The sequence below is a fragment of the Corvus hawaiiensis genome, chromosome 2 (genome assembly GCF_020740725.1).
Source record: "Corvus hawaiiensis isolate bCorHaw1 chromosome 2, bCorHaw1.pri.cur, whole genome shotgun sequence".
Lineage (NCBI taxonomy): Eukaryota > Metazoa > Chordata > Aves > Passeriformes > Corvidae > Corvus > Corvus hawaiiensis.
The window spans coordinates 67,700,619-67,728,121 of NC_063214.1; the positions used below are offsets into that span (position 1 = coordinate 67,700,619).

Below are 27,503 nucleotides of genomic sequence, written 5' to 3' on the forward strand. Positions count from 1 at the left end.
CTAACAAAACATGGGCTAGATTCTGTCATCATTGTGCCGAGTAAGTTACACTTTTCCCAATTCAAATAACTCATTTTGAATAATTTCCTACTTACATAGGAATGGCAGAATATAGCCCTCAGGATTTATCATTTGCTGCATATTCCAGTCTTACACATATCTATATGAACCAAATGGACGATGGTATGCTTAGAAAAATAACTGGAAATTCAGAATGAAGCAAAGAAACAAACCAACCAACAATAACAGAAAGAAAGAGAAATTAATAGGAATAAAGTCCCTTAGGCAGCTGCCCAAGAACTAACACAACACAATCAGGAATTCAGAACATTTATTGCAAAAGCTGAATAACTAAATAATGTTGAACTGGCAAAGCAGTAACAAGGATAACTGGTTAGATATTTATTCTGTCAAAGTCATCAAACACCCCTCACAAACTGACATAAGTACTGCAATAAGCAATGCACCCCTAACCCATTTTTAAGCCTTTTATACTGTGGAGGAAAAAATAAAAGTGAACTGCTATATACAAAAGAATAAAGAAAAAACAAAAAAAGTTCTGGTTTTGGTAAAAATAAAATCACCTTCAGATTAGCTAAATTTGTTACTTTAGGACTGATGTTTTACTGTGGTATAAGTAACTTGCTTTCTTCTGTAAGGACTTTTTTTTTTTGCATGCTATTTATTTGTGTAAATCATCTTTCATGCCTTAACAAAAACCATCTAAAAATGTTTTGGATTTGGATTTGCTTTGCGTGCAACTTAGATCTTACTAACATTAGGAGTCACTCTGCTGGTTTGACTGAGGTGACATGATACTGGTACCTGCCAGGCATTGACCAACTATGATAACAAACAGTTAAACAGCAATAATTAGAGATTTAACCCTTTAGTTCCCCCAACTAGCCTACCAGGAGAATGCTCTGTTACATCATGAAGGCACAACACATTAAATATTCTGTGGCTATGGTCTAAAAACACTCATGTTACTACAACGTTATTGCAGATGAAGATCAACACAAATGCTGCTGTTTCAGCAATACGAACTGTCTTAGGTATAGACACACACCTGCCCAACTGGAAAAACATTATTATTGTATTTTGCTCCTGTAGAATTTCCTCCATTTGTTTCAGCTGGGATCAACATCAGCCACCACTCATTAAATGACAGACTACAGCTAATTTGATCAAGGATCCCAAAGAAATAGCTTTCTCCCTCACCCGCCACCACACATTTAAATATTCTTTTGTTTTGCAATTTCCCTGTTTTATGAAACATAATGGAAATTAAACAAAAAACTGCTAAGTTTTTAAGCCCTTACATGAGTACTTTCATTTCTTAATATTAAATTTAAAAAAAAGAAAGAAAAAAAAAAAAGAAGAAATTCTACCTGAATGCTGGCATCGTTTGCTACTACATAGAAAAAAAGGGTTTTTTCCCTTTCTACAAACAACCTTCCTTCCCACCCCATCACTCTTTTCACTTTTAATACAAGCGGCTTGAGTTTCTTGGAACATTGTGTGTCAGACAGACTACTAACACAGAAACACCATCACTGAAAATAAAAGCAAAACAAGAAAGCAAATGAAAGAAATTAAAAAGCAACTGTGAAACACAGAAATATGCTACAGTATCTTTTCAAGTGAACATTATAAGTACACAAAAATTGTAAGTAATAATTGTTGCTATTTACAAGTATTTGAACGCTGATTGACTTACAAGTGTCCACTAACATTGTTAATAGCACAATAGGTTTTATGTTTACAGCTTCAATTGTTTGCAATATGATCTCAAGTATAATGGTCCCAGCATAGATCAATGACAACAAAAGCACAATTTTCTAACTGGATATGCTTTTCAATCTTTGCAATCCATTGAGCTTTCGCACTCTCTCACTCTCCAAATGCATCTTCTGTTGTTCACAGCAGCAGTCCAGGGTCAAAAAACAAAGAAACAAAAAAGGATATTTTCAAACTGGAGAGATCTCTGCAGATTTTACTCATGTCTGTTTAACAAAACCACACAACTAGTAGAAACACTCTTTCATGTTGCAGGACATCATACCTTCCACGGTGCTAACATAAAGATATGTATATCTCTGCTAGGTGAAGCATAGTTCTAGAGGTCTACCCAGTACATAAAGCTCTGACACACACATAGTATTAGCAAGTCTAAGTAGGCTAAAGTCATTGGTCCAAAGTAACCATTTCTTATAGCTGGTGCTCCTTTGGACTCTCCACAGCTCCTGGGGCCTGTTTGTAAGACTTCAAGTTGGCCAGAGGAATGTCAGTCATGTGGTTGCCAGTGTTGAAATGGCCCTCACTGGAACCATACTGCTTTCGATCACTGAACTGGTTTCTGTTGCTATCTTCTTTCCAGGTCCTGGTCAATGTGTGTCCATTAACTAGTTTGTCCTTCTTAACCCATTCTTTCTGAGGTGCAAAGGTGGAGAGAGGAGACTTTGGCTGTTGGTATGGGCCCAAGCTAGGAGGCATCCAACAGTTGTCTGAGTGACCCAAAACCAGGCATTCTTGAGTACACATCTCTGTAGCTTCAGCTAATCCTCGTGGACCAAGAGGCCCATCTGTAGAAAAAAAAAAGAGAAAGAAAAAAGGAGGAGAAAGGGGAGAAAAAAAAAGAACATAATATTAGATTGCGATATTTTGCATTAAAATTATACAAGACCTTAAGAGAAAATTAACGATGATCCTACAACCAAATATTGTGCATACATTTTCATTCTGTTAGAGAGTAGTTGCTTTGTAGGGCATATACTCCCTGTATATGCTACCTACCTAGTTTCCAGAAATGGAAAAACAGTTCAATTATCTCTATGCTATTGGTCTTGGATCCTACTATGAATAAAATTAATTCCTTTTTTTTTAATTCACACCAAGCAAACAGAGCTAGGTAAGTGAAAATGTCCAAGGAAGTAAACCTACCCTTGTAGACTCTTCATGAGAATTAATGCTTATAAGGACCTATCGTTTGGATGTATTCTCTTCCGCTTTCAACTCACTTTACTGCTGCAGAACCTTGGTGAACTAACAGCCTACTGCAAACTGAGAAATATCTGTACTATCCAGAAACAGATTTGCCCAAAGGAATGCTCTGTATGCAGGATTATTCTAGTCTACTGTTTTACAAACACGGATTAGTGCATAGTTCTAGGTATATACCCAGTGGATGTATACTCCAATGCATACTCTCAACAAGTAAGAGATAAGTTAAATATTGTTTGATTTAATATGAAACCAGGAAACAGTTCAAAACATCACATCAGGAAAGAGAATAAAATCTGTAACTCTTCTAACCATTAAACACATCTCAGATGCTATACAACCATAAAAGTCAAGGAGAGGAAAAAAAGGCTTATGTAAATCTTGTACTTCATACAGAACTGTTCTCATAATTCTTTGTAAGCTAGAAATACAAGAACACAGAAGACAGAAATTGAGATTGCTGAAGTACTATACATATTAAATATCTACGTAATTTTTCACACACTACTGAGGACACAGCTGGCCAGATACAGGCCTCTTGCTATCAAGCAGACAGGTTACCCATGCCTTCAGCAACACTAAATTCCTTGCAGTCTTACTGCATTTTTAAATTACTTAATTTGCACATCTGCTAAGGCTGGATGTATGAGGAAGGGCAAGCCAGGGAAAAGGCCTAGAAATCACTTTGTGTGTTTTTGCTAGCTATTTCTCAATATCTGGGATATGCTTTGCCAGAATTCATTGCTGTGTTGTAATTTTGAGCAAGAATTTTGAGATGCCTTTTCTTGACTTCAGAGTAGATCAACGGACTAGTACTGAAAACATCTGAAGAGTTAAGGAGACGTATTTCCTTGATTAAACAGCCCAGTGACAGGAAGGAAATTATAGATTTATTTTTGAGGAAGAACATTAGCAAGTAGGCATGAATAGCAAAGCTACTAATCAGACGAAAATGTCAGTGGTGTATCAGAAAAAAAAAGTGTATCTTAATAATAATCTAGTTGAGACTCAAAATGATAAGTGAAGACACTCTAACAAAGATTTCTGTGTTAAAATGCCAAAGAATATGTTGTTCTCTTGTACTCCATGCATATACAATAATTACCCTTACTAAAATAATTTTCTGAACACTGAAATTAAGTCAATTAATTTTGTGGAAACCCCTATTCATTTCCCACTGCTTTTAAAGACAGATATAAAAAATACCATCAGGCATGTTTCTACATGTTACATTAGTAATTAGCTAATCTTCTTATCTCTGAGCAACAACTCTTTTTGAGTATCTAGAGAATATACAGTACTTTGTTGATGTGATAGAAAATAAGAAGCTACAATAAAAGATAATAAGCTATAATAAAAGTTGCTACTGCATTCCCCATATGAGAAACTGCCCTATTGCTGAAAACTAGAGCATGAAAAATGTATAAAATCAATGCTACTTTCCATTTAGATCAATACAAGGTGAAATAATTAAACCAGAACCATGAAGAAAAAAGAAAAAAGTAATTGTAAAGTAGGAGCTTAGCAGAGATTTCAATGAGAACCATAAACCACAATTCTAAAATGAGACCCATCATAATTCCCTGAAAGAGAGGTGGGGTTTTTTTGTATGAAAGTCTTCTTTGAATCCACTATTATGAAGTTCTAACCAAACTGAGGCAGGTATTTAGAGAGAAATAAACCCAAACAGAAACAATTATAAGAAAGTACTCACAGTACATTGTTAACTTTTCAAAAACTTATTCTACAGGTTTAAAGCTGATTTTTAAAAATTTTTTTTGGCTGTCAACTAAAGTTCGATTTTAATTAGTTTCTTCCCATTTCAGACGAATACAGTGAGAAGTGGCAGAGCTATTTTCAACCTGTCTGCTCTCCCAGTACAGTACTGTTTTAATTGACCAAGAAAGAAAGAAAGGTTTTTCAGAGATTAAAACTTTCAAAACAGAAAGAAAACATTTTTGACCCAGAATGACACATTTCAAGAAAGTGCATGCACTATGTGCTTCCAATCTACAGTGGAATAAAAGGCTAACAGAAGAGCCTTCAGTACAATAGTTCTGAAGGGGAGAAGTTACTTCTTCTGTTTAGTTAAATAAATTTAAAGAGATTAGACTATCATTTCAATTTAAAATTTACATGAGCAATAAGCTGGTTTTACTTAAGAATAAATATGCATGTGGCCCTATAAGCTACATGTCAAACTCTTTGGAAGATTTACTTCATGTGTTTTACTTTCTTTAGTAACAGTGCTAGGCAGCTAATGCTGTTCAACTCGGAATGAATTTTAAGCTTCCTTTGCTTTAGCCAGCTCTAAGCTGATAGACTTCCTGGAGAGTTCTGGGAGATATCTGCTGCTACTGCGAGCAGCAGACAGGAATGGGGTAACAATGCTGAGATTATTGCCTGTTCAAGAACTGCTCCTTGGGTTTTTTTCTGGTTAACAAAATACCACCGTCCAACTTAGACTTCGAAAATAAATTATTGTGTGCAAGTCCTCTACCAGTCACCCTTCCCTGTGCAGAGATATCAGTCAAAGGCAAGACCATGCAGTCTTTATGGAGCCAATTACAGTTTGGGTATGGATGTTGGTCACACCAAGTGACAGCTGTAGACAGAGCGAGATATTCTTCTTTTAGGAGAGGACTGGGAATCTCAGGGAACACCTGAAAGACACTTCTTTTAGCTGTGTAACTGTTTGAATAGCTGTGAGGCATGTTACAGTCTGCACACATCTCTACATGTGCCTGTGTGTAAAAATGTCCAGAACTGAGAAGAGGTTCAGACTCCTACTCAAATGTGTACACATATTTTCCAGTACTCTGTTTCATGCTTTCAATCTGCAAAATACAGGGAATATTTACTTGTCTTGCTAAAATATTGTGAGGTTTACATTTACAAAATGCCTTGCAAGACTTTATCTAATGTATAACTAACCATTATTATTTTAATAACTTTTGGTTTGAGCCACCACAAGAGAAAAAGAATTCTAAAAAGTGGTATTTTTAGAAGTGTATATTGTTAGGATAATGTATTTTACTCTTGAGCTACTACAGGGAATGGTCATGCTTACTGACTGAGGAAAAAGGCAGCTTCACTCATAACGTGTGTGGTGCCTGCCACAGCCATCTCCAGTTAAGGCCCTTAGATACAACCATCATTGTTTGGTAAATATTATTGCTAATAATGGTGGTGATCATGATTTAGGCAGTTCTACAAATGTCCTACTGTGAGACACAGGAAAAAGATGAAAGGGAAAAAAGAGGATCTCACCTACAAGAAAAAAAAAAAGAAGAAGACAGTGTTTTGGCAATTAGGTTTTCCAGTTTCTGTTTTATTATGTTCTCAATCATAAAAAGTTTCTTCTTTTCTTAGACTCTTTATTATTCAGGTTGCTATTTAGTAACATAAAGTGTAACGATCATGAGAATATGATAGGAGAGAGATCTTCTGGGGATAGCATGACTGAAGAGTTGGCTGCTATATATTGAGAAAGCATAATGTTGCCTTAATGGTAATTATCTTTCTCCTCCGCCACTGCTGAACAATAGTTTTCATCCAATTTTCTAAAGTTGTTTCATTACTACATACAATGACACCACTTAAAAACCTGTTCCTGCTGCTTTAATTTTATAATTGCATTAATTTTTTTCCTTTCTCTTCACAAAAATGCCACTGCAATTTCTATATCAAGCTTTTCCATACTGAAGTACTTTATTGATATGTGGGGGATTTTTTTTTCAAGTATTTGTTCTCTGAACAATCCATAATCCGTGAGGCTGGTTATCAGTCTTGGCTGCTTGAATATATAATGACACAAGTGCTGATAAAACTGTACAAGCCATCTGTCTCTGGAGTTAAATGTTTTGAAAGCAAACACAAAAGTGCATAACAAACACTCCCTTAAATTGTCTTTGTAAATATTTATATCGGATCTTACCCAAAAATGGTTTTTTGTTGTTATTTTATTCTGTTAATAGCTGTCAAGCAGATGCATGGCTTGCATACTCAAAAGCAGACAGGTGTAAGAAGGAAAATAATGTATGCCACTCAAGAGCTGGTCATACCCTAATGCTGGAATGTCTGTGTGGTCTTTTATCTCTTTTTTAAGGTACCCAGAAGCTAAACAGCTATTTCATTGATTAACTTACTGCTGCAATTAGCAACTAGCTTTTGGTGTGATGACCAGCTGCTTTTCAACCTGCTTCTTTAAAACTCTCTTACTTACAGCCAGAAAATTCATTCTTCAATTTTGAAAGAGCTGAGGCCACAAGATAAGTTCCACTCAGTGAGACTTTTTGGTCTCAAACAACATGAATAGGTACCCTTTGCCTGAGGGTGCTAACATTAAGTACAGTGGATTTGAGCATGGCCACAGTTGTGTTTCAGACAATTATATTTATTTAACTTTTCATATTGTATCTTAAAAGGGAAAAGAAAACAACAGCAACATTTTCAGCTCTACTTATCCTCAAATACAGAAAGCTTTTTTAAGCTTCCATGGACTACTTTATTAAATGACCTTTTCTGAGACCACATGTTTTTACAGCCTTCCCCACATATATTGGAACTGAAATGATATTATTTAATTTCATAGAGGTTTTCCAACTATTCATCTATTAAACATAAAAACTGGAAAATAGTTTATATTGAAGACGATTCTTTTGACTTTTTTTTGCTCTTAAGTATCAGACAAATAAATTGGGAAGAATGTTCATTATTTCTAGTCTGTTAAAAAAAATAACAGCTACAAAGCCACACACATACTGTGTTGGATGTGCTTCCTTTGTATTATTAACAGCAACAGTCAGGGACTACTAAAATTATATATTTTAGTAACTTATTCCATGTTCATTCTACCTGCAGTCAATTCATATTCCATCCTCATATTACTTTGTCCAAAGGTCCCTGGATTCCTACCATCACTGCTGCCAGTTTTGGTAGACTTATCACTACCACCTTGTAACCTGCTGCTTCTCTCGTGCCTTCCTGGTGTTCCATCCTCTGTACTCAGGTACAGATCAAGAAACCCCTGCTACTTTCTCTTCCCTGTCTTGGCCCAGACTTCTCTTTCATCAAGGCTGAAATAAATAATATGGTAAGGTTAGCTTATATCTGCATTACTTAGGAGAGATAAGATGCGAAAATCCTTAATTAGCATGATGACAAGAGGAACAGGAAGCAGGGCAAGTAAAGGTGTGTGGGAGGGACTGCCCGGGATACAGAAAAGCAGGAACAAAAGTGTTTTCTGAAAAGGTGGGAAAACCTGGCTCAACAAGATTTTCTACACTATTCTGTGAAGTATTTAAGTGATCCAGATGGATTCCATATCATGTACATTACTTTGTACAAAAATTCTGCGTGATTTTAATTCCATGGGCAGCTAAATTTTGAAGGCAACATTATTCAAATACTTGAAATTTTGTTTCTACACAGTTGTCTGATGACTGAGGTTGCTTAATATCCATATATTTTCAGAGATAAGAAAGTAAACAAAGAAGAAGTTAAAGTATTTTGCATTTCTTGTCTCAAGTTCCTTTCCCCTACAGCTGCTCTACTGTAAAAGCTATAATGAAAGGGAATATTACCTAGTTTCTTAGTTTGTTACATTTTTTTTTTTTCTGGTATATTTCCCAGAAATCCAATACCATTATAAGTTACAAGGTACACCTCTATCAGTAATGGCTCTGCTATAAGGATGCTATTTTTATTTGACCTAACTTTCTGTTCCTATTTCCAATTACTTTTTCTGCATGACATACATGTATGTAAACCTCTCAGCATTTCCATGTATACATGGTCAGGAAGTGGACACACAAGTCCTGTGTCTTCTAAGCCTGTAACATACTAGGAGTAAAGTTTACTTAGTGCTGCCTAGTCTTTAAGAACAAATAGACGTACTAACCAATGTGAAGCTTGTGACCATTCTGAAGGCAAGTTGCAACAATCTGAAATCACAAGGGCATGGTCCTTGCAACAAGGGTGTGGGAAGATGCCACAGGAGGTGTTACAAAGCACCATGGTCTGGAGTGGTGCTGAGCTACAACTGAGCAGCTCAAACCTGAATGATTCGGTGCTCTTCACTGGTCATAAAAATCCAGCTCTTAAATTACTTATAATGGATTGCATATTGCCTGTATTCAGATCTTTTTGCCACTACTTATTTTTATTTTTTTAAATTAACGGGGTAAAACTTTAAAATTTATAGTTAAAAAAAAAGTAGGCTCACTACATAATCTAGTGGTTCTTTCTGGTCTTAAAAATCTATGTATCAGCAGCCATTAACATAAAGCTGCATTTTGTATACACTTTCACTGACAAATGTAGCCAATTCTAGCATACCCTTTAGAAATACTGAAGATACAAAATAATAACTGGGATTGTTATTCTGACTTAATACATTCTGTCATTAAAAACAAACAAGTAAATAAACAAACAAACAAAGACACACAAATGACTGCAATTTGTATTCTTAGCTGAAGTGTCACATTGTGGATGCAGACAGTCACCTTGCAGGAAGAGCAGGAGAAAAGAAAAGCAAACAGGATTTGGCAAAAAACCCCGTTTGTTAACAAATAAATAAAGATTAAAAGATTTACACATCTCTCATACAGATTTCATTCTTTGGGCACAGATGAAAAGTCAACATTTGCAAATGGAGATAGTCCAAATTCAACAATACATGGGCAGCCCTAACAGCGGATTCTCTCCCTGAGAGGATATTGTTATTTAGACAGACTTTATGCCACACAAAGAGCAGACAGCATATCTTTATAAATTTGCAACCATCTTCAGCACGGCATGGAACTCATCCATCTTTTCGTCTGCTCAAGCTACTCCTCTGAAGAATGCTATCTTGTCCAATTTTACTTCCTCAAAATTGGCAGTTTTTTCCTGCCATACATTTAATTTTAGCAGGACAATCTAATGCATAAAAACTCCTCAGAGGATTCAAATGAACCCTTTAAATTTGATTGGATCACTTAATGAGACCAGTGTTCAAATATTTGGAGTAATATTATTTTCAGCATTAATCTTTTTCATTACATAGTTCTTCATTTTGCTGCGTAAAAAAAGTCTTTGTTCCCAAAAGGTGATGATGGGTGGTGATAATAAAATATTCATAAAGCACCCCACGGTCACAATCATTTACTATCTTTTTTCTCTCACACCTAAATATTTATGATATTTGATCAAAATATTTTGTTGAATTGATTTACAGGCAACATGCTGAGAGAGCACCACTTTTGACATGGTCACATTTTCTCATCTATTAGTATGCCTCAAACATGAACCTGCTGTCAGTCAAAAACAAGTCTCTATTTGGAAGACCCACTCAACTGTTTAACATAAAATCAGATTTTGGTTAGTAATTTCTACAAATTCTCTTTGAGAAAAGGTAGGCTTCAATGTGAAAAAAGGTAGTCAAAATGAGAAGAATTAGCAGAATGTTGTGAACCTGAGCTGAACAATATTTATTTCTACACCTCACAGTATTGTATAATTTTTGTGCAGCTGTTATATGCCTGACCATTAACTCATTTACAGGAGAAAAAATAAACCCATTCAGGCTGAATTTCATTAGATTTTTCATTGTATTTTAAAATGTCTAAAATAATTGGTTTTCCTGATAATTTTCTAACTTACAGCAAAAGCCTGATCTTCTGACTTCTGATAAATACATATCCTGGCTCCCTGGAGCACAGGTAGGGTAACTTGGGATATATTCAAGTCAAGGATATTGACTTTATCAAGCAATAACTGAATAAAGGCAAAACTCATCATCATCATCTACATATCTATGATGAACTGTGTTGTAAATATATATATATGATCTTTTTTATTCGTATATCTATATCTATATATCTATATCTATATCTATATCTATATCTATCCTTTATTTTTACTTTTATACATATTTTATATATTTTTTTTTTCATGTAATTCCTCTACCTTAATTTAAGAACAGGATGGAAATAATAGAGTTGTGAACATTGAAGTGAACGTAATCGCTCCCTTAACTGCTTTCCTCAAGCAGGGTATGGAGTCATCCTAACCTTCTGTTATCAACAGACAGAAACGTTTCCACAAAATGATTCAGTTCTCTCAAGACAGGACTCACTTTCTGGAGGTGTGAGTTTCTGTCCTTTGATAAATAAGGAATCCATGTATGGCAACGACATCCAGCTCTAAGTATTTATAATGGATGGGATGAGTCCACAACTTTGCTGCCATTCCAGAAGACAGACTAATTCACTCTGATATCTTGAAAATGCATTTGGATTGAGTTTTTCCACTATACACAAGATGGTTCCAGCGGCCAGGAATAAACCAGCAGAAAACTACAATATCCAAAATACCCACATGAGGATGCATCTCATGCATATTCAGGATGGTGATTCTGGGAAGCCTAGAAGAGACTTACTAGAAGGAGCCTGCTATAGTCAAGTTATCTTTCAGAAAATTAATACTTCAAAATTATTCCTGATTGTTGGGGTCCCTCCCCTGCCGTGTAGCCCTGGGAGAGGGGCCCTGAGGGCACAGACACGGGGCTTCCCTGCCCCTGCTCAGCCTCGTTCCCATTGGTTGGTTTGTGTTCCCTGCGCGGGCAGAAGGACCCTTGGTCCCGTGACTGGAACAGTTCCTCGGCAGAGCTCCGGCCATGCGGCTGGAGAAATAAACATCTCTCAAAAACAGCTAGCAAGAATCTGTCTGTCCATATATATTTCCTTTCCACGGGACTCCTGGTTTGATATATGCGTGTTGCAGGATCCCCACTGCAACAAATGGTGGAGATTTGAGAGCAGAACGATCCCCGATCCCTAAGCGACTGATTTGTGTGAGTAAACCCTGGAAACTTTGGATTCCTCTTCTTGGTTTTGCTTTGCTATTCCGTATCTAAACTATGGAGGAACCATGGGAAGACTCTTGGCTCTCAGAGCCGCATATGGACATTTATCTTAAACTTAAAATGATTCTTGAACAACGATTTGTAAATTTTAGCTTGATTCAAGCTCAAAAAGAACTGAAACACTTCCTGGCATGGTTGTTTAAGAACTTTTTCTATGTTTCTTGGGATTTAATTATTACCAAGGGCTTTTGGAAAACCGTTTGGACACAGTTAATACTAGAGTCAAAATATATGCCGATGGAAGAATATTTTCGTGAATATTATTTAGTTACCGAGACTGTTGAGCAATGTCAGCTGTGTCCTGGCGAAGGGAAGCCTGGCGCAGGGACCGTGCGGCCCAGGCCACGTGCACCGAGCGCTCTGCGAGCAGCAGCGAGGCAGTTCCCGCGTGCGGGCGGAGCCACGCGAGCCGCAGTGTCGGTGGCGGAGCGAGGCGCGGCGGGACCCGGCGGTGCCCGAATGGCCCCGTGCAGCGCGTGGTGGAGCGAGCCCTGGGAACGCCCGACCGAGAGGGGCGGCGCGCGGGCAGCGGCTGGCGGCGATGGCGGTGGAACGGAGCCGCGCCCGGCCGAGACGCGCGCTGGAGCAGGGCACGGGGGGGGTCGTCGCTCGGGGGCCCGGCCGAGATGTGGGTGCAGCGCCCGACAGCGGCAGCGAAGCTGCGACCAGAGGAGGCGACGCACGGAGAACTGAGCGGCGCGGCCCGGCCTGGCCCGCGCAGCCCCGAACGCGACCCCGGGAAGAGCGCGCAGGCACCAGCAGCCCCGACAATTCCAACACGGGAGCGACCGAAAGAGACAGCAAAGACGCAGCGAGACAGAAAACAGCAGCCACTCGGAAAAAGGAAAAGATCATAGCAACTAAGACCTTAGGGATAGTAAAATGGTATAATGTTAAGCAAAATTATGGTTTTATAACAAGGTGTGACAACCAGCAAGACATATTCGTGCATAGAACTGCTATTAAAAAGAATAACCCTGAAAAATGGATCCCAAGCTTGGGAGATGGAGAGGTGGTGGAATTTAATATTGTACTAGGGAGAAAAGGGTTACAAGCATCGCAGGTCACTGGGCCTGATGGTGTTTCTGTAAAAGGCAGTATATATGCAAAAAATCGTAGTCATGTTAGACAATATCTCCATTGTAAGCCCCCCCTACAGTCTCCCTTTCCTAATCCCACTTTTCCCTTTTACCCTATGTCCTATTACCCCCAGTGTATTCCCAATCCGTTTTTTCATCCATGGTTTCCCTCACAAAACCATGCTTTTGCCAATTGTTTCCCCAAAAATCCCTTTCCAATGCCGAGTGGGGGATGAAAAGGGGGAGGGAAGAAGTTAAACCCTCTCCTGCCTCAGTTTCCCCACAAAGCATGCTCAGAGTTCTGTCTCCCTTCTGTCAGCCCTAAGATGTTCCACAGAATCTGTTTGGACATTTAAAGACTCAGGAGGGTGGCTTGTTTTGTTTTGAAACTGTTCTTGTTATGTTTATCCAGTTGTTTTCATTCTCCTTTTATTAAAATAAAACGGGTGAGGTGTTGGGGTCCCTCCCCCGCCGTGTAGCCCTGGGAGAGGGGCCCTGAGGGCACAGACACGGGGCTTCCCTGTCCCTGCTCAGCCTCGTTCCCATTGGTTGGTTTGTGTTCCCTGCGCGGGCAGAAGGACCCTTGGTCCCGTGACTGGAACAGTTCCTCGGCAGAGCCCCGGCCATGCGGCTGGAGAAATAAACATCTCTCAAAAACAGCTAGCAAGAATCTGTCTGTCCATATATATTTCCTTTCCACGGGACTCCTGGTTTGATATATGCGTGTTGCAGGATCCCCACTGCAACACCTGATCTCAGGTGTAACACCCTGAAAATCTGCTATTTATAAGAGATAGAAGACTGTAATTTTTGAGGTTTGCTGAAGTCTTGCAAGTAGAACAGATCATACAATTAAAAATCTGCAAAACATAGAACTGAGAAAAAGTCAAAATTATTATGTTTATAGGTCAGATTTAGAAGTGTATCTGTGTACGTTATTTATTTACTGCATCACAAATATATTTGAACTTTAAAGTAGGGAAAAAAAATTATATTCAAACAGAGATGCATACTGTTTTTCTTACTGTACTTTTCTCCAGGATATTCTCAACCTATATATAGGGTTAATGAAAAACAAACCTTCTATTAAATTTTAGTAGTTTTGTTGTTGTCTGTTAATCCTCTTTGATGGGTCATTCAGTAATTCTCCCCGAATATTTCCAGTTCTTTTGTAATGCCCAAATGTTGCCCATTTTTATGTAATCTTGAAATATCACTATTACTGCTATTTAGCCCTTAGCTTAATATATCCTTGATCATTTAAGAACAAAGGTTTGTTTGTTCTATCACAAGAACTTTTATTTTACAAGAGAAACTGTTTTCCAATGGAATTTTACTTTTTCCTTAAAGTGACACTACATGTTTTAAAGTTGCATAAAACTGTTATTTCAAACAAGTTATAGAAATAGTAGTAGGCTGAGTGTCCAAAAGAACATGATGAAAAAGACTAGAGAACTACAGTCTCCAAAACATAATCTTACTTCTCTTATTATCCACTGCAGAAACATGTAAAAAGAAAACCAGGATAGCATCACAGCAGGAGTTACCATCTGTAATCACGAATAGTAGCATTCTTCATTAAAACTAAGATTTTATGGAAAAGCTATCTTACTTTAAGTGCACAACCTCACTGTCATACAACCTTTCCAGACTTCCAGGAATATGGTTACAAATTTCAGTATATTTCTGCTTTCCTGTAAGTTTTACTTTTTCTCAAATCAACAAACCACAGTTTTATGAGGTATTCCTGACTGGCCTTGTCAGTGTCTTTCTCTCCAAAAGCAGCAACTCTGGACCTTAATCTTGGGGAAAAATGGTACCAAGTTATTTACTTTGGGACCTTCAAAAGTATATATGACATAAAGCTGACACCGGGAACAGTCAGCATAGCTTCATTTCGAATTCTATCACTTAGATGTATTTTTAAAAATTCAATCTTATTTTCTAAGTATTATCTTCCTAGCACTAGATTAACATCTGGAGCAGAAAGTGTCAAACTAAACATTCTTCCCATGACTTTTGAATAAAAGAAAAGAGAGGAAAAAAGTAATCTCCCCCTTCAAGGAACTCAAGGGGGGGAAAAAAAGGCAATATCAAAAAGCTACAAATGTTATATTCCAGACAGCTGCTCATCTAAGAAGAATATGAAAATGCACATAAATGCTATGGTGTTAAAAACACAGTGTTAATTAAGAAAGATAATTAAGACTATTTTTTGCATAAAAGTATACAATTCATTCTGTAATTAGGTTAATTACAACTATGTGAACAAACATTAAGTTGAAATACATCTTTTTAAGGAATACCTATTTCTAAAGTATGCTTCTTGCCACTTTTGTGTTTTTTCTATTTTCCTTCAGTACAAATCAGACCAAAATCAGATTTAGGTTAAACCAAATTTGTTGCAAATTTGTGGCAGACGCCTTATGCATACTATTATGTAAATAAGTAGTTTAACTGACTTGAAAAGACCTTTTGGAGTACATTTCACTTAGCAGAATTTGGACCTAAATCTGGGTACTCGTTCTCGTAACTTAAGCTGCATGACTCTAAATAATTGAAGTATGTGACAGAAAAAAGTGCTTAAATTAGGTGCCTAGTAAGCTTTTATTATATTGTAATTGATTATATTGTTGATTTTGTCTTCTATTCTACACAAAAATATATCATTGATAAATATCACAGGACACAGATGTCAGAGATGTCATTAAACTAATCCAGAGACAAAATAACCATTTCCTAATTCTGCTTGTATAACAGCATCTCATTTAGCTAATTTTGTAAAACTCAGATCAGTGCCAGTTGAGTTGTCAGAACTGCAGGCATACTACACAGAGAATATTAGAAAGTGCTTTCTTTCATTATGTTAAGCTACACCCATGCTACAATTCCTTCTTTTTCTTTAAAAACTATGTTCATTTACATCATTTTTCAGAAGAGATATCCATAAGTCTCTTAATGAGCTTATATAGTTTAAAGTAAAACTCCCATTAAGCAAATGTTCCTGAGTCAAAACACATTTTATTAAACCATGTTCAAAATTTAATCTGTGCTGCATTTAGTTGTTACATTCAGTGTACTGAAAATTAATATGGAAGCAACATCTGTATTCACCAAATAGTTTTGGTTACTCGCACAATCCTATTCTGATACTTAGCAAGAGCTATACTTTCAGGCTTCCAAATATCACCTGGAAGACTGAAGAAAAAATTGTCTTTGTTGTTCTAAAGAGGAAATCAAATAATGCTTCACACGAATAATGAATCCACATTTCATGGAGGAAACTTTCTTTTTTGATAACTTTGTCTTCCACCTATTTAATGAAAAATCTCAGCAAATCAAGTCTTCCAAACATCTTACACCTTTTTTTTTTTTCCCTGTATTGTATTTATGCACGCAAGAATAGCTTGAAAGTAGGCCACTCTAAGTTGCATCCAAATCAAAGTATAAAGTAAAAGGATTGTCTGAAATTAGTGCACAAAGTGCACATACAGTAAGTCTAAACTAACACATTTAAAGGAATATCCTGGATGTCATCTCCAGGTGCCTGCACTTTTTTAAGCAAGAAAATATTATTAGATATTTTTTGTTTTAATAGATTAAAATGGATTAAGCAAGATGCTCAAAGAAGAATTGTTACTATGAACACAGATCATGAACATTTACACATGCAACAAGCTCTTCACATTCTCCTTTATGTCTGTACACAGTCTGGTTTCTTAAGTAGCAAAAAAATTGTGGGAAATTTGGTTCATATATAAAGCAAATTTTGGGAAGGAACATGCCAAGAAAAACTGTTGGTTTGATTTCCTCAAACCATTGGGGTTTTATAATACCCAAAGACAAATCTGAAGGTTTGCTTACATCCATAGAATTCATTTCATTGTTATAAAATGTGTCTAGAAATATATATTTCTTGTCCAGTCACATAAGAATTCGACAATTTCTATAGCATGAGAGTTGAGAATACTTGGTAGTACACTCTTTTTTCTTGGTTCCAGTTTGAGATGTAAAGGTTATATTTATTTTCCACAGGGTAATAATAAATAAAGAAAAAAAATTTAGAAATACATGCATGATATAATCTTGGACTCATACTTAATGATGTATGATATAGGCTTATCAGTTGCAAGCTTCTGAAAATAACAGGCAGCATGAACAGGTTTGTGTTTATTGAACTTGTAGAAATGAAAACTTACGAAGCAGATAAACAACCTGAGAGAAATAATATGTTTTTCTTCTTGTATTATAAAGAAAGAGACAAACAAAAAAGGTGATTTACCAAAATAGGGAAAGCAGTCACTGGACTTAGCTCACTTAACATTTCCATTCACCTCCGTGAGAGGAATGGCGCTGCAGATGTTAATTACCGTTTATAGAATGCCTTGTCAAAACATCTAAGAATTATTGTTCTGTTAATGACTTTGTCCTGTGCTTGGGTTCAATGGCTGATTTGAGACCAAGAACACTGAAAAGGATCACTGACACTTGGTTAGGACACCCTGTCTTTCCATGCAAACACCAGCAAGTAATGCATGGCTTTGTGCCAACAATTTAGCTTTAGAAGAGAAACTGTTAAAAAACTGTAGTCATGAGGGAATTAACAGTTAATTTTAAGATGATTATTACCCTTGTATCAAGTGAGTTATTTAATGGTGACTTCAGAGGCAGCAAGTTATTTAGAAGCAATGCCAAATGCTTAAAATCATGATGAACTGTGATAGTAGACTACTTTACTGGTAAGACAAAGTGATGTTTTTCAGGCCAATTTATTTGCAGAGACAACAGAGACAGGAAGCTCTTTCTCCACACACTCACTGGTCACATACCTCCTGCCCTTTGAAATAGGCTGGAGTTTTGCTACTGTCTTCATTGGGTGTAAAATTTGGCCTTTTGTCACTATAGAACACAAAATGAATTTTACAGGTAAGCCTGATTTAGGAAGGCATGCCCTAAAGGAAACAGACCAAATCTGTTGTGATCTGAAAAGTCATTCCTTTAGCATTTAGCTTCCCTACATACCATAACAATTCTCCCTTCACAAGTTCTCCAGCTCAGGACTCTTTTTTCCAAGCTGCCCCTATATAGTTCTGCTTATTCTTTCAACTCACTTCTCATCAGTATTCCTGTATTTTTCTCCAAAAAAATATTCCTCTCACCACCTTCTCAGCTGCCTGTATGACAAATCCTTCTCCTATAAATTTAATCACTAAATTTAGATACAAGATTTCACTAAAAATGAGCGATGTGGCATCTTTTTGTAATTCATTTAGGTATAAAACTTAAGGTTATTAAACACAGAATGCTAAGTAAGGTAGGAATCATTCCAGCCTAGGGTTCAGTTCTAGAGAAATTCATATGGACGTGCTCAAGAGGCATCTGGATGTGACACTTGGGGATGTGGTTTAGGAGGGATTATTTATGGTGAGGCCAGATAGATGGCTGGACTAGATGATCTTGAAAGTTTCTTCCAACCTTGATGATCCTGTGATCTGAACTGACTATGAGAAAATTTCTTATATATTTTCTGCTTAAAGGATTGCGGTGATGTAGTGCTACAGAGAAGAAAAGCATAGGGCTGAAATCAAATTTTAGATGTTTACAAAGCATATACCCACAAGGCAACCACAGATATATGTATTTTCTAATTTCTCCCTTTGATTAGCAGACATCCTGTCAGTCTTTTCAGTTGGTCTAGTCAATAAAATATGGTAAATCACCAAACCTAATGTTCAGAAATGAATCTGAACAGCTCTTTAGGTTATACTGCTTTGACTAAATCTCCCTTGAAAAAAAGGGGAAGTTATGGCACCAATTATGTACACGCCTTCACTGCAGATAGCTAGATTTAGCATCTGAATCTGGAGCTACGTCTTACTCTTGGCTTTGCCATAACACTTCATCACTTTGATCTTTTAATGTGTGTGCACAGATCAGGAAACCTTTCCTTACACAGTTAATTATTTCTTCAAAACTAATTGCTGTATCAAACAACTGACTCTTTTACTTGCAAAATTAATCCTTTTGAGCTCTGTCACTTGTGAGTGGATTCCATCTGGATGGAGCCCATATTCTACCAAGGCTTTCAGACCAGTCTCAAAGCACGTGCTGAGGAGTTTTGGGAGAATTTTTCTAGAGAAAATAATTTTCTTTTTTTTTTTTTCCCCTGCATTGCGACACAAAAAAATAGAATGGAATTTCATTTCTGAATTTCACTTTCACAGATATCTCTCACCATAGCAGTATGGATTTTTGAAGCATTAAGGGACCAAAGCTGTAGCTGTAGGAAAGTGGGCCAGGCCAACAAAACTGAAAAAGAAACAACTGAAACTTCCATTAATGCTAATAGCCTTTTTGAGTGCAAGGTGAGAGGACAAATCCTTCACAAGTTTAAAAAGATCGATTACATGGCAACTTGTGTTTGATCCCCCATTCAGGCATTAAGTGATAGCAGTATTCCTGACTATAATGGAAAATTTTGTTCCCTGCTGTGGGGAGAAAAATAGCACTGAAAGCAGAAAACACCTGGCAGACACCTTGAATATGGAACTTTTTATAAAGCACTGCATTTTTTTTTCATTGTTAATTAATCTATTTCACAGTCTCAGGTAATCACTTTGCAACTTCTCAGTAGTCTGACTTTCAAAGGAACTTTATGCTCTATCAGTTTCTATACCTGTGTTGTCAAAGAACATGGAAATGACATAAACTTCTCGGTAAATTGGCCAAGGCTGTGTTGCACATCCCTTTCCTAGAAGGCAGTAACACTAAAAACATTATTTTTTCTAAAGGTTGTTCGTTGAGAATGTATTCTCTGTGTCTCTACTTAGTTTTCTAAGTAAACCTTCAGAGTCCTACTACTTTACAGCTAAAAGATGGAGTTAGAAATATCTCTTTGTTGACAGGGCCGATTAAAGAATTGCACAAATGCCCACCTCAGCATGGGCTGCAGCAGTCACAACACCAACTAGAAGCAGTTGCTTGATCTCATGTTAACTCTGCTGCATATCATCTAAGGCTCCTTGTCCATGCTTTGTGTACCTTGGTTTGGTACCTGCTGTTTACTGGGGAGGCATTTACTGCAGACAAATGGGCAAAATTAATCAGAGAGAAAATCCACATTCAACACCAACCCATTTCATAAATAAATGAAGTACAAGATGAGTGCTACCTGACTGGGGTGTGATAAATGTATACCCAGACTTGGAGGGGAGCAAAGCAGGCACAAGTTGCCCCAAATCTATAAGAATTTATCTGAAGGAATAAAACAGAACTAAAAGGGAAAGTATAACACCATGACAACTGATAAACGGGAAGGTCTGACACATATATTTTAAGAATGGTAGATAATGTGAGATTACCATGTTAAATTACTTCATTTTTAGAAGCAAAGGAAATTGAGTAAATCTCATCTCTCTGGACTTCAGTAAAGCATGTGATAAAGTGGCATATAGTAAATTATCTTAGTTTAGCAAGAATATAGACTAATAGAACCTGTAGGTTGATTCAATAAGTGAAGAGATGGAGCTTGAGAGAGAGGTCCCACACAATTCAATATTAGAACTAATCCTGAATAATATTTTTAGTAATGACCTTGATATAGACAAAGGTTATATAGGCAAATGGCTGATGTAATGTGCTTCTGATATAAAAATGTAAAGTACTTTCAGTGAAGACCAAGGTATCAGAAGAATTAAAGAAAGAAAAAAGAGAGGAGTCTTTCTTGTTAGAGAAGACTAGGAGATTTTAACCTTTTTCATTTAGAAGAATAAAACCAGACAGAGAAAAAGGTGAAAACCATTGATAAACAAATAGAGACATCAAATGACTTTGTAAATTAAGATATAGTGTTGTCATGAGAATAAATCTGATGACACTGTGTATGATAAAGAGACTATGGGACTACATCCCTAAATTTAGATTCTTATATTAGCAGATGTTCCACAATAAAACCAGCAGACTTTATTGTGTTTATTAGTGGATGATTAAAATCTTGTATTTAATTGCTTAATGTCTGACCACAGCCAAGGCAGCTCATGTACAATAGAAGCCCGTGCAGCAATACAGTATTAAGACACTATAGTCACAATGTACTGTTTCTAATACAAGATAGATAAAAGGATTTATAATTCCTTATAAAGAGAATTTGCAGCATTAAGGATAAGAATTCTTAGCAAGAAGGTGGGATTTTTCACTATGAATGCTTCAGAAAAATCTCATCTAGTAAAAGAAGGTACTAGAAGAAGGAATGATCTGATGAAATACTGGCATTTCTAATTGAAGAATACCTTTCAGCTAATCAACCGAATTCTTTAAACAGGCTCTTTCACAACATGATTAATCTGAACTCCTCTAGGTTTTACTTTACGATGAGATGAATTGTGCCCTGAAAGCATCTGCTTGTCCCTGCCGGACTACTAAATTACCCAAAGTGCCGAGATCAGGTGCATACATGGCATCCTCAGCTTCTACAGCTGGAGCAACACAAGACAGATCTTTCAAGATATCTCCCAAATCAAAGACAATGTGTGTGACCTTAGCTGTGTCATTTAGTTCCTCTGTGCCTTTATGCTCACCTATAAAATGAAGATAATAGAATTTCCGTACCTTAGAAGGCAACACAACAAATCGTGGATTACACAGCTCTCTAATACCATGGCAATGGATGCCCTGTAAGTACTTAAGGCCTATTCTGGACTGTTAAATGAGGAAGCCAAGAAGAACAAAGAGTAAAATTTGCAAACTAATTTATTTTCAGAGAGGCCCATTTGATATCTCCCTGAAGCAAAGCACCACTGAAAGATGGGATTCCTGTAAAGCATCCTGTTAATCATAACAGTAAGAGTGATGTTTTTGAACGAGGTGGTATCCCTCCCTCCTGAATAAGAGAATTCACACTGGATATGTTTTTCTCTTTTGTCACAAGCTGTTCCATTTGTCTCATGACTTAGATAAACAACTGCTTCATCAATTGCTGCATTCAAAAGAATCCTTTCTATTTATTGCCCACTGACACATGATACATCCTTTTAAAATGTCTATGTCCTATTTTAAGACAGGTACCAGGGAAATGTTTGCCAGCATTCAAATATTTATTGAAACATTCATTCCAACACATTTCTAGAGTAACAATGGGACTTATGCCAAGATACATTTGAGTCTCATATATGAAAAGGGTGGTTGTAATCTTGTTTACACCAATAGCAGTTGACTTCACCTAAATTATTCCTAATTTACCCTAGGATTGCTGTCAGAATCACCCTTACATTTCAGCCAAAGCTTACAAATCTCCAGCAGGAAAGTGTCTTTCTATTGCAAGGATAAACTGGCATTCATCCAGAATTCCCTGGAAGAAAGGTTTTTTTAACCACATTGATTTAGAGAAACATAGAGGCCTTATTTATTTAAAATCAAGGATATGAATATTTTAACAGCAGCAGCAGCAGCCGTAAAGAGAAGGCAAGCATTCAAGGTTGCTTCAAAAAAAACCCAAAAAAACCCAACAAAAAAAAACCAAACAAAAAACCCCAACAAAAACAACTCCTGGTAGGTTGTTTCGAGCTAATGGCTGATGATAGAATTTGGAGTGTGCAGAGAAAGAGGTACAAAGAAGTACTTGTCAATAATAAGAACAACAGCCCTATATTTACAATCCAATGTTTAAAGCCAAAATAGACATTCTTTTCTCTGTTTGATCTCAGGAAAAGCTATCTGCAGCTCACAGGCCCGAATTTGAGTCTTCTTATGTCAGTCAAAAGAAGTACTGAGATAACTGTGCTAAGGATGACAGACTAGTAACCCTCTAGCAAGCCAGACCTGTGGGGGGATGTCATGTTTTCTGCATCTGGGCTGAAAGCACTCTTCCTACTTAGAAATGCTCTCTTTTGTTCTCCCATAGTGCCTGAAATTCATTCTCAGGAGAGATGAAAAGTTGAAATTCATCTCATAGAAAAAAAGTGTCGTCAATATCCATAGGAACAAAGAATCACAAAACAAATGTAAATCCTTTACTCTTTTTATTTCCTCTCAAGGCAGAACTGCTCACAGACATTAGAAACCAAATTCCCAGCTATATCAGTTGTTACAGCAGCACTAAAGTCAGAGGGTGTCACCCCCAGTATTTGTCCCTGTAAGGGAGACATAAGAATAAGCCAATACTATTCAATATCAGCCATGTATAAAACAATGAAATTAGGTAAGTTTACTTGTAAATACAAATTTGCAACAAACATTATTGCTAACCAGACTAATGTTAGGACAAGAAACAAAAAATTATGTCTTCTTGCCCTATTGTATTTTAATTGAAAAAAAAAAATCTTTCTTTAAAGGATTTGCACAGCATTTTACTTATTATAATCAATTTCAACTCTAAATAATTCACATTATTCAAACCATATCCTGAGAGATCAAAACCAGAGCTCCTAATCTTAAAAGCTAGTAACATTACCAATTGAAAGGTACTACTTTAGTTCAGTTTGGCAATCCTCTTTTCTAAAACCAAAACTTCCATAGAGCAACTGTATTGCTAAAACAGTGCAATGGCAAGCTTTCACAGTTTAATTTTCAGTAAGCAATCTAAGAGAGTGTCCCAGTAATAGCTTTCATTTACAACTGCAAAGATCATTCAAATCTGAATTGTCAAGAACCTAATAACATACAATTTCTAGTTTTAAAATAATGCCTATGCTATTTGTAACTTTACATGGGGCTAAGGATCTTCTGCTCTACTCTATTAACCCCATAAGCTTTCATTTCGTGCTTCCTCTTGGAAATTCTCCCATTACACAGAACAATTGTAAAACCCACTTTCTTGTCCTGAAGTTCCCCTTCTGACCTCATCTATCGACCACAAACATATAATATGAGCAAATAATAGACACGAAGTCCACTCGCAGCCCAACATCTGTCAGAAGAGGAGCTATGCAGGCACAGTGGTGCTGACATGGTAATTTGCACCATAAACATGTGGCCCTGACACCAGAATCCTGCACATAATCTCCCTTCAGAGTTTTCTCTACTGCAGACTGGTTTGGGCAAAGAGGGAATTACAATTCCTCACTTGATGGTGGATTTCCATATGGTTTTATGCTTCTGATTATGTATGTTTTATGTATATTGCTTCTAATTAAGTGCAAAAGATGAACAGATGTCTTGAAGACTAAAAGATTTTTGTCTCTGAAAGACTTCTGAACTGTCATTGCATAAGACAGTTACAACTTCCCTTGTAGTGTTAATTACTTTACTACTTGAGGTACTTGTGCTAGGAGACAACAAAAAGCATTGATGACTTTGTTAATTATTTCCCCTCTCAAGCATCCTATTCTTGGGTCACTGAGAAAGCAGCAAGGGGAAAAGTGACTTCTGCCCCATCTACACAGTAGCGATATTATTGAAATAAGAAGTGATACAAGCTTTTAGTGACTAGCTTACAGCAGAGCAAAGTAAACGGACTATAAGACAAAAGACACAAGAACCCTCACACACAATCCTTAGAAGTTCTGGAAAAGCTACTCTGTGAACATAGTTAAAGAGCATCTGAGACAAAAGCAATGAAAGTGTCTTTCAGCTCTAATAATGGGGATCTTGTTTCTTAGGCATAGCCACACAGTAAGCCTATCAGAGCTCTCTCTGTATTTGCTCATCATTCCCAAACCCCAGACATACAAACTCTGTCAGTTGGATCCTCTGAGAGGCAAGTCATTCCTTTTTTTTGTCTTTGTAATCAAAAGGATTTGCTTTGCTTTTACTTTTTCTAAAGTTTTATAATATTTACACAACAGAAGGACAGACTTTAAAATATTTACTGTCCTTAATAATTCCTTTGCCAGTTTTTACAGAATATTTACTTAGAATTTGATCCTGATTGACAGATAATTTACTGACTTGATCACCTTCAAAACTCTGGACAAATCAATAGAATAAAAAAACAACAGATGAACAAAATCCCCATACATCTTTAAATGCTCTCCCAGTCTACCAACATCTATTACTTGGTTGTTTTTTTTAATTTCAAAATGTAGGAATAACTGAAATCTTCTAGTCCCAATGAAATAAATAAAATAGAGAGCCTGATGTATTACTAAATTACCTTTACTTATGATTTTACCTTTGTCAACATGAGGAAGCATTTAACATGCAGTCACCTATTGCATTAAATATACCAGGAGACTGTAATCCTTATTTTTACCAACAGGCTCTATTTCTGGATAACTAATATTTCAACTAGAAATATTGTATGACCTTTGCTTCATCAAAAGTCTGGGTTTGATTATGGGTGTTCTTAGGACAATCCAAATGCATGAAGAGAAACACTATCTGGAAATATAACTGCAAGGAATTAAAAAAAAAAAAAAAAAAAAAAAAAAAGTTTAATTAGGCTAATTTCCAGACCATAGTCACAGATAAACTTTTGGGAGATGAAAAATGCACATTATTATTTTCAAATACCAAAGATTCAAGGCACTCCAGCCCACTCTTCAGAGTATACATTTTTTGTGTGATCAATAAAAAAAAAATCTCATAGCTAAATGTGCAAAAATATGCCAAATGTGTCACTCGAATCATTCATTAACAGTAAGCTGATTAACACAACACATTTTATTTCAGGGTAAAATTCAAAGCCTGTTATGGCAAAACAATTTAGGCTTACAGGATTTTATTGAGCCCTGTTATGCTTGACCATGTTAATGTAGCCGTTTTTATTTCAAAAGCACTGGGGAGGGAAGCATGAAATCATTATTAATTATATAAATATTAAGGCCACACAACTGGCTCTATTACTGTTTGCAAATGGTAGCATCTGCAAATTCAGCCTGTAATAAACACTAATGCATCCAGAGACGAGAGTGCTGACACATGAATGGGATGCTTTGTCAGACATGCATAAAAATGTAGATGAACTGCAGGGAAAGAACACCAAAGAATTCAAAGGGTTTCTTGATTGCCTTCTTTAAAATGCCAAGAATTTAAGCTGCCCTTTCTTATCTTCCTCTACATGCATGTGACACTTTAGGAGGCCTTTCTTATTGTACTATAATTCAGTAATTGTTGCAGCTCTGTGCACCATGCCTTCCTTCCAAAGGGCAGCATGAGATATATAATTCTGGTAATGAACAGCTGCATAATTTAAGGGTCGAACTAGTGGAGCACTGTTCCTTTTTTTTGTTTTCTTAGCAGTTGCCTAGGTATTCCAAGCCTATTTAGGAATACAATCCTTTGTCTGCCTTATTTTTCATAGATGATATATGTTTAGACTTGGTAATGTTCCAGAAAACAGATTTTATCAACTGAAGTTGCAGAGCAAGCTTTCCTCTCATTTTGCTTCAAAGGGCAGCAGTACAGAACTAGAATGAGGTAATTTTTTTATCCAGCCATGAACATCCCCTGTTCTAACATGCAGACTTTTTCAAACCCTGAGTGATCCCCTTTCTAAAGCATGATAGACTAAAGCACAGAGCTATCAAAGGCATTTCCACACAACATTTCTCTCACCAAGGCTAATCTCCCAAATGTTAAAAAGGTCCAGGCAGCTAGGCCCTACAAGATGAAGGCTGCATGCTGATTAATCAGCTGCTTTTTTATTCTGTTCTGGCAAGTGTTCCCTATCTGTAAATAAAAGGTTTACCCTGGATTTCCTGTAAACTAAGGAACATAAGGCATCTTTGGATCAGACTCATAAAGCAACAAAGCCTTCTGCTGTCACAGCCACAGGGGTAGTTTGTTTGTTCTATTGCAAATATCCTTTCAGGTGTCCTGGGGAGAATGAGCTAACCTAACACAAGCATCTTTCCAACATAAGAAAATTACATGGCAACCACAAAGTCGCTGCATCATTAATTATGTTCTTTGGCTTCCTGCAGCACTTTAATTGTTGCTTGCTTGAGGAGACCTGTCTGCAATTTGTGTCATTGCAGAAGTTCAGGTTGGTTCATGATGTGTAGCTCAGTGTAATGCATGTGCCTCAAAGAAACTCTGTCATATTAAAGAAAATACATTTATTTATGTCTCAGAGTGCTGGCTTTCTATTCAGATGGTAAATAGGTAGTGTGAAAGAGATGTGACAGACCCAAGAAGACTAGAAATTGTCTGCAAACTGGCAGCCACTGTGGTTCACTGACAACCCGAATTACTTTCAGCCAGTTTGGCACATCTCCATTTGTCACACTTAAAAGCTTGAGCCAAAGTTATCCAATTAATACAGAGCACATTATTTCTCCCTCCTCTAAGCTGAAACAGAAATACAAATGTTTAAGATTCACAGCGTGCATTGTGCCACCTATACATCACAAAGGGATGTAAAACAGTTATAAGTGAAACACACATAACTTAACTCCCATCACACCCCCTTGGCCGTCATTCACCTCAGGTTGTCTTCTATGCTGTGCATACCACCTCTGTACTATTTATTCCAAACAATGATTTCTCATGTAGGGTGAATCCCTTCTGCTGTAAATCATGCAAAGAGCGAGAACAAATAGTTTGTGAATATAACAAGTATCAGGGAATAAGCTTTT

General features: G+C 36.8%; 1 protein-coding gene across 6 annotated transcripts in view; it reads right to left on the reverse strand.

Moving 5' to 3' along the window:
* Positions 1 to 314: 314 nt before the first annotated feature.
* The window catches only part of PCDH9 (protocadherin 9), a 684,038-nt gene continuing 656,849 nt past the window's right edge, over positions 315 to 27,503 (reverse strand). For 5 of the 6 annotated variants that reach the window (XM_048295527.1, XM_048295525.1, XM_048295526.1 and 2 more), the window contains one exon: positions 315 to 2,585. In XM_048295527.1, the coding sequence (XP_048151484.1) occupies positions 2,212 to 2,585 (374 nt within the window). In that variant the 3' untranslated portion in view covers positions 315 to 2,211. The remainder of the gene's footprint in view (positions 2,586 to 27,503) is intronic. The other variant, XM_048295529.1, reaches the window with a different exon arrangement.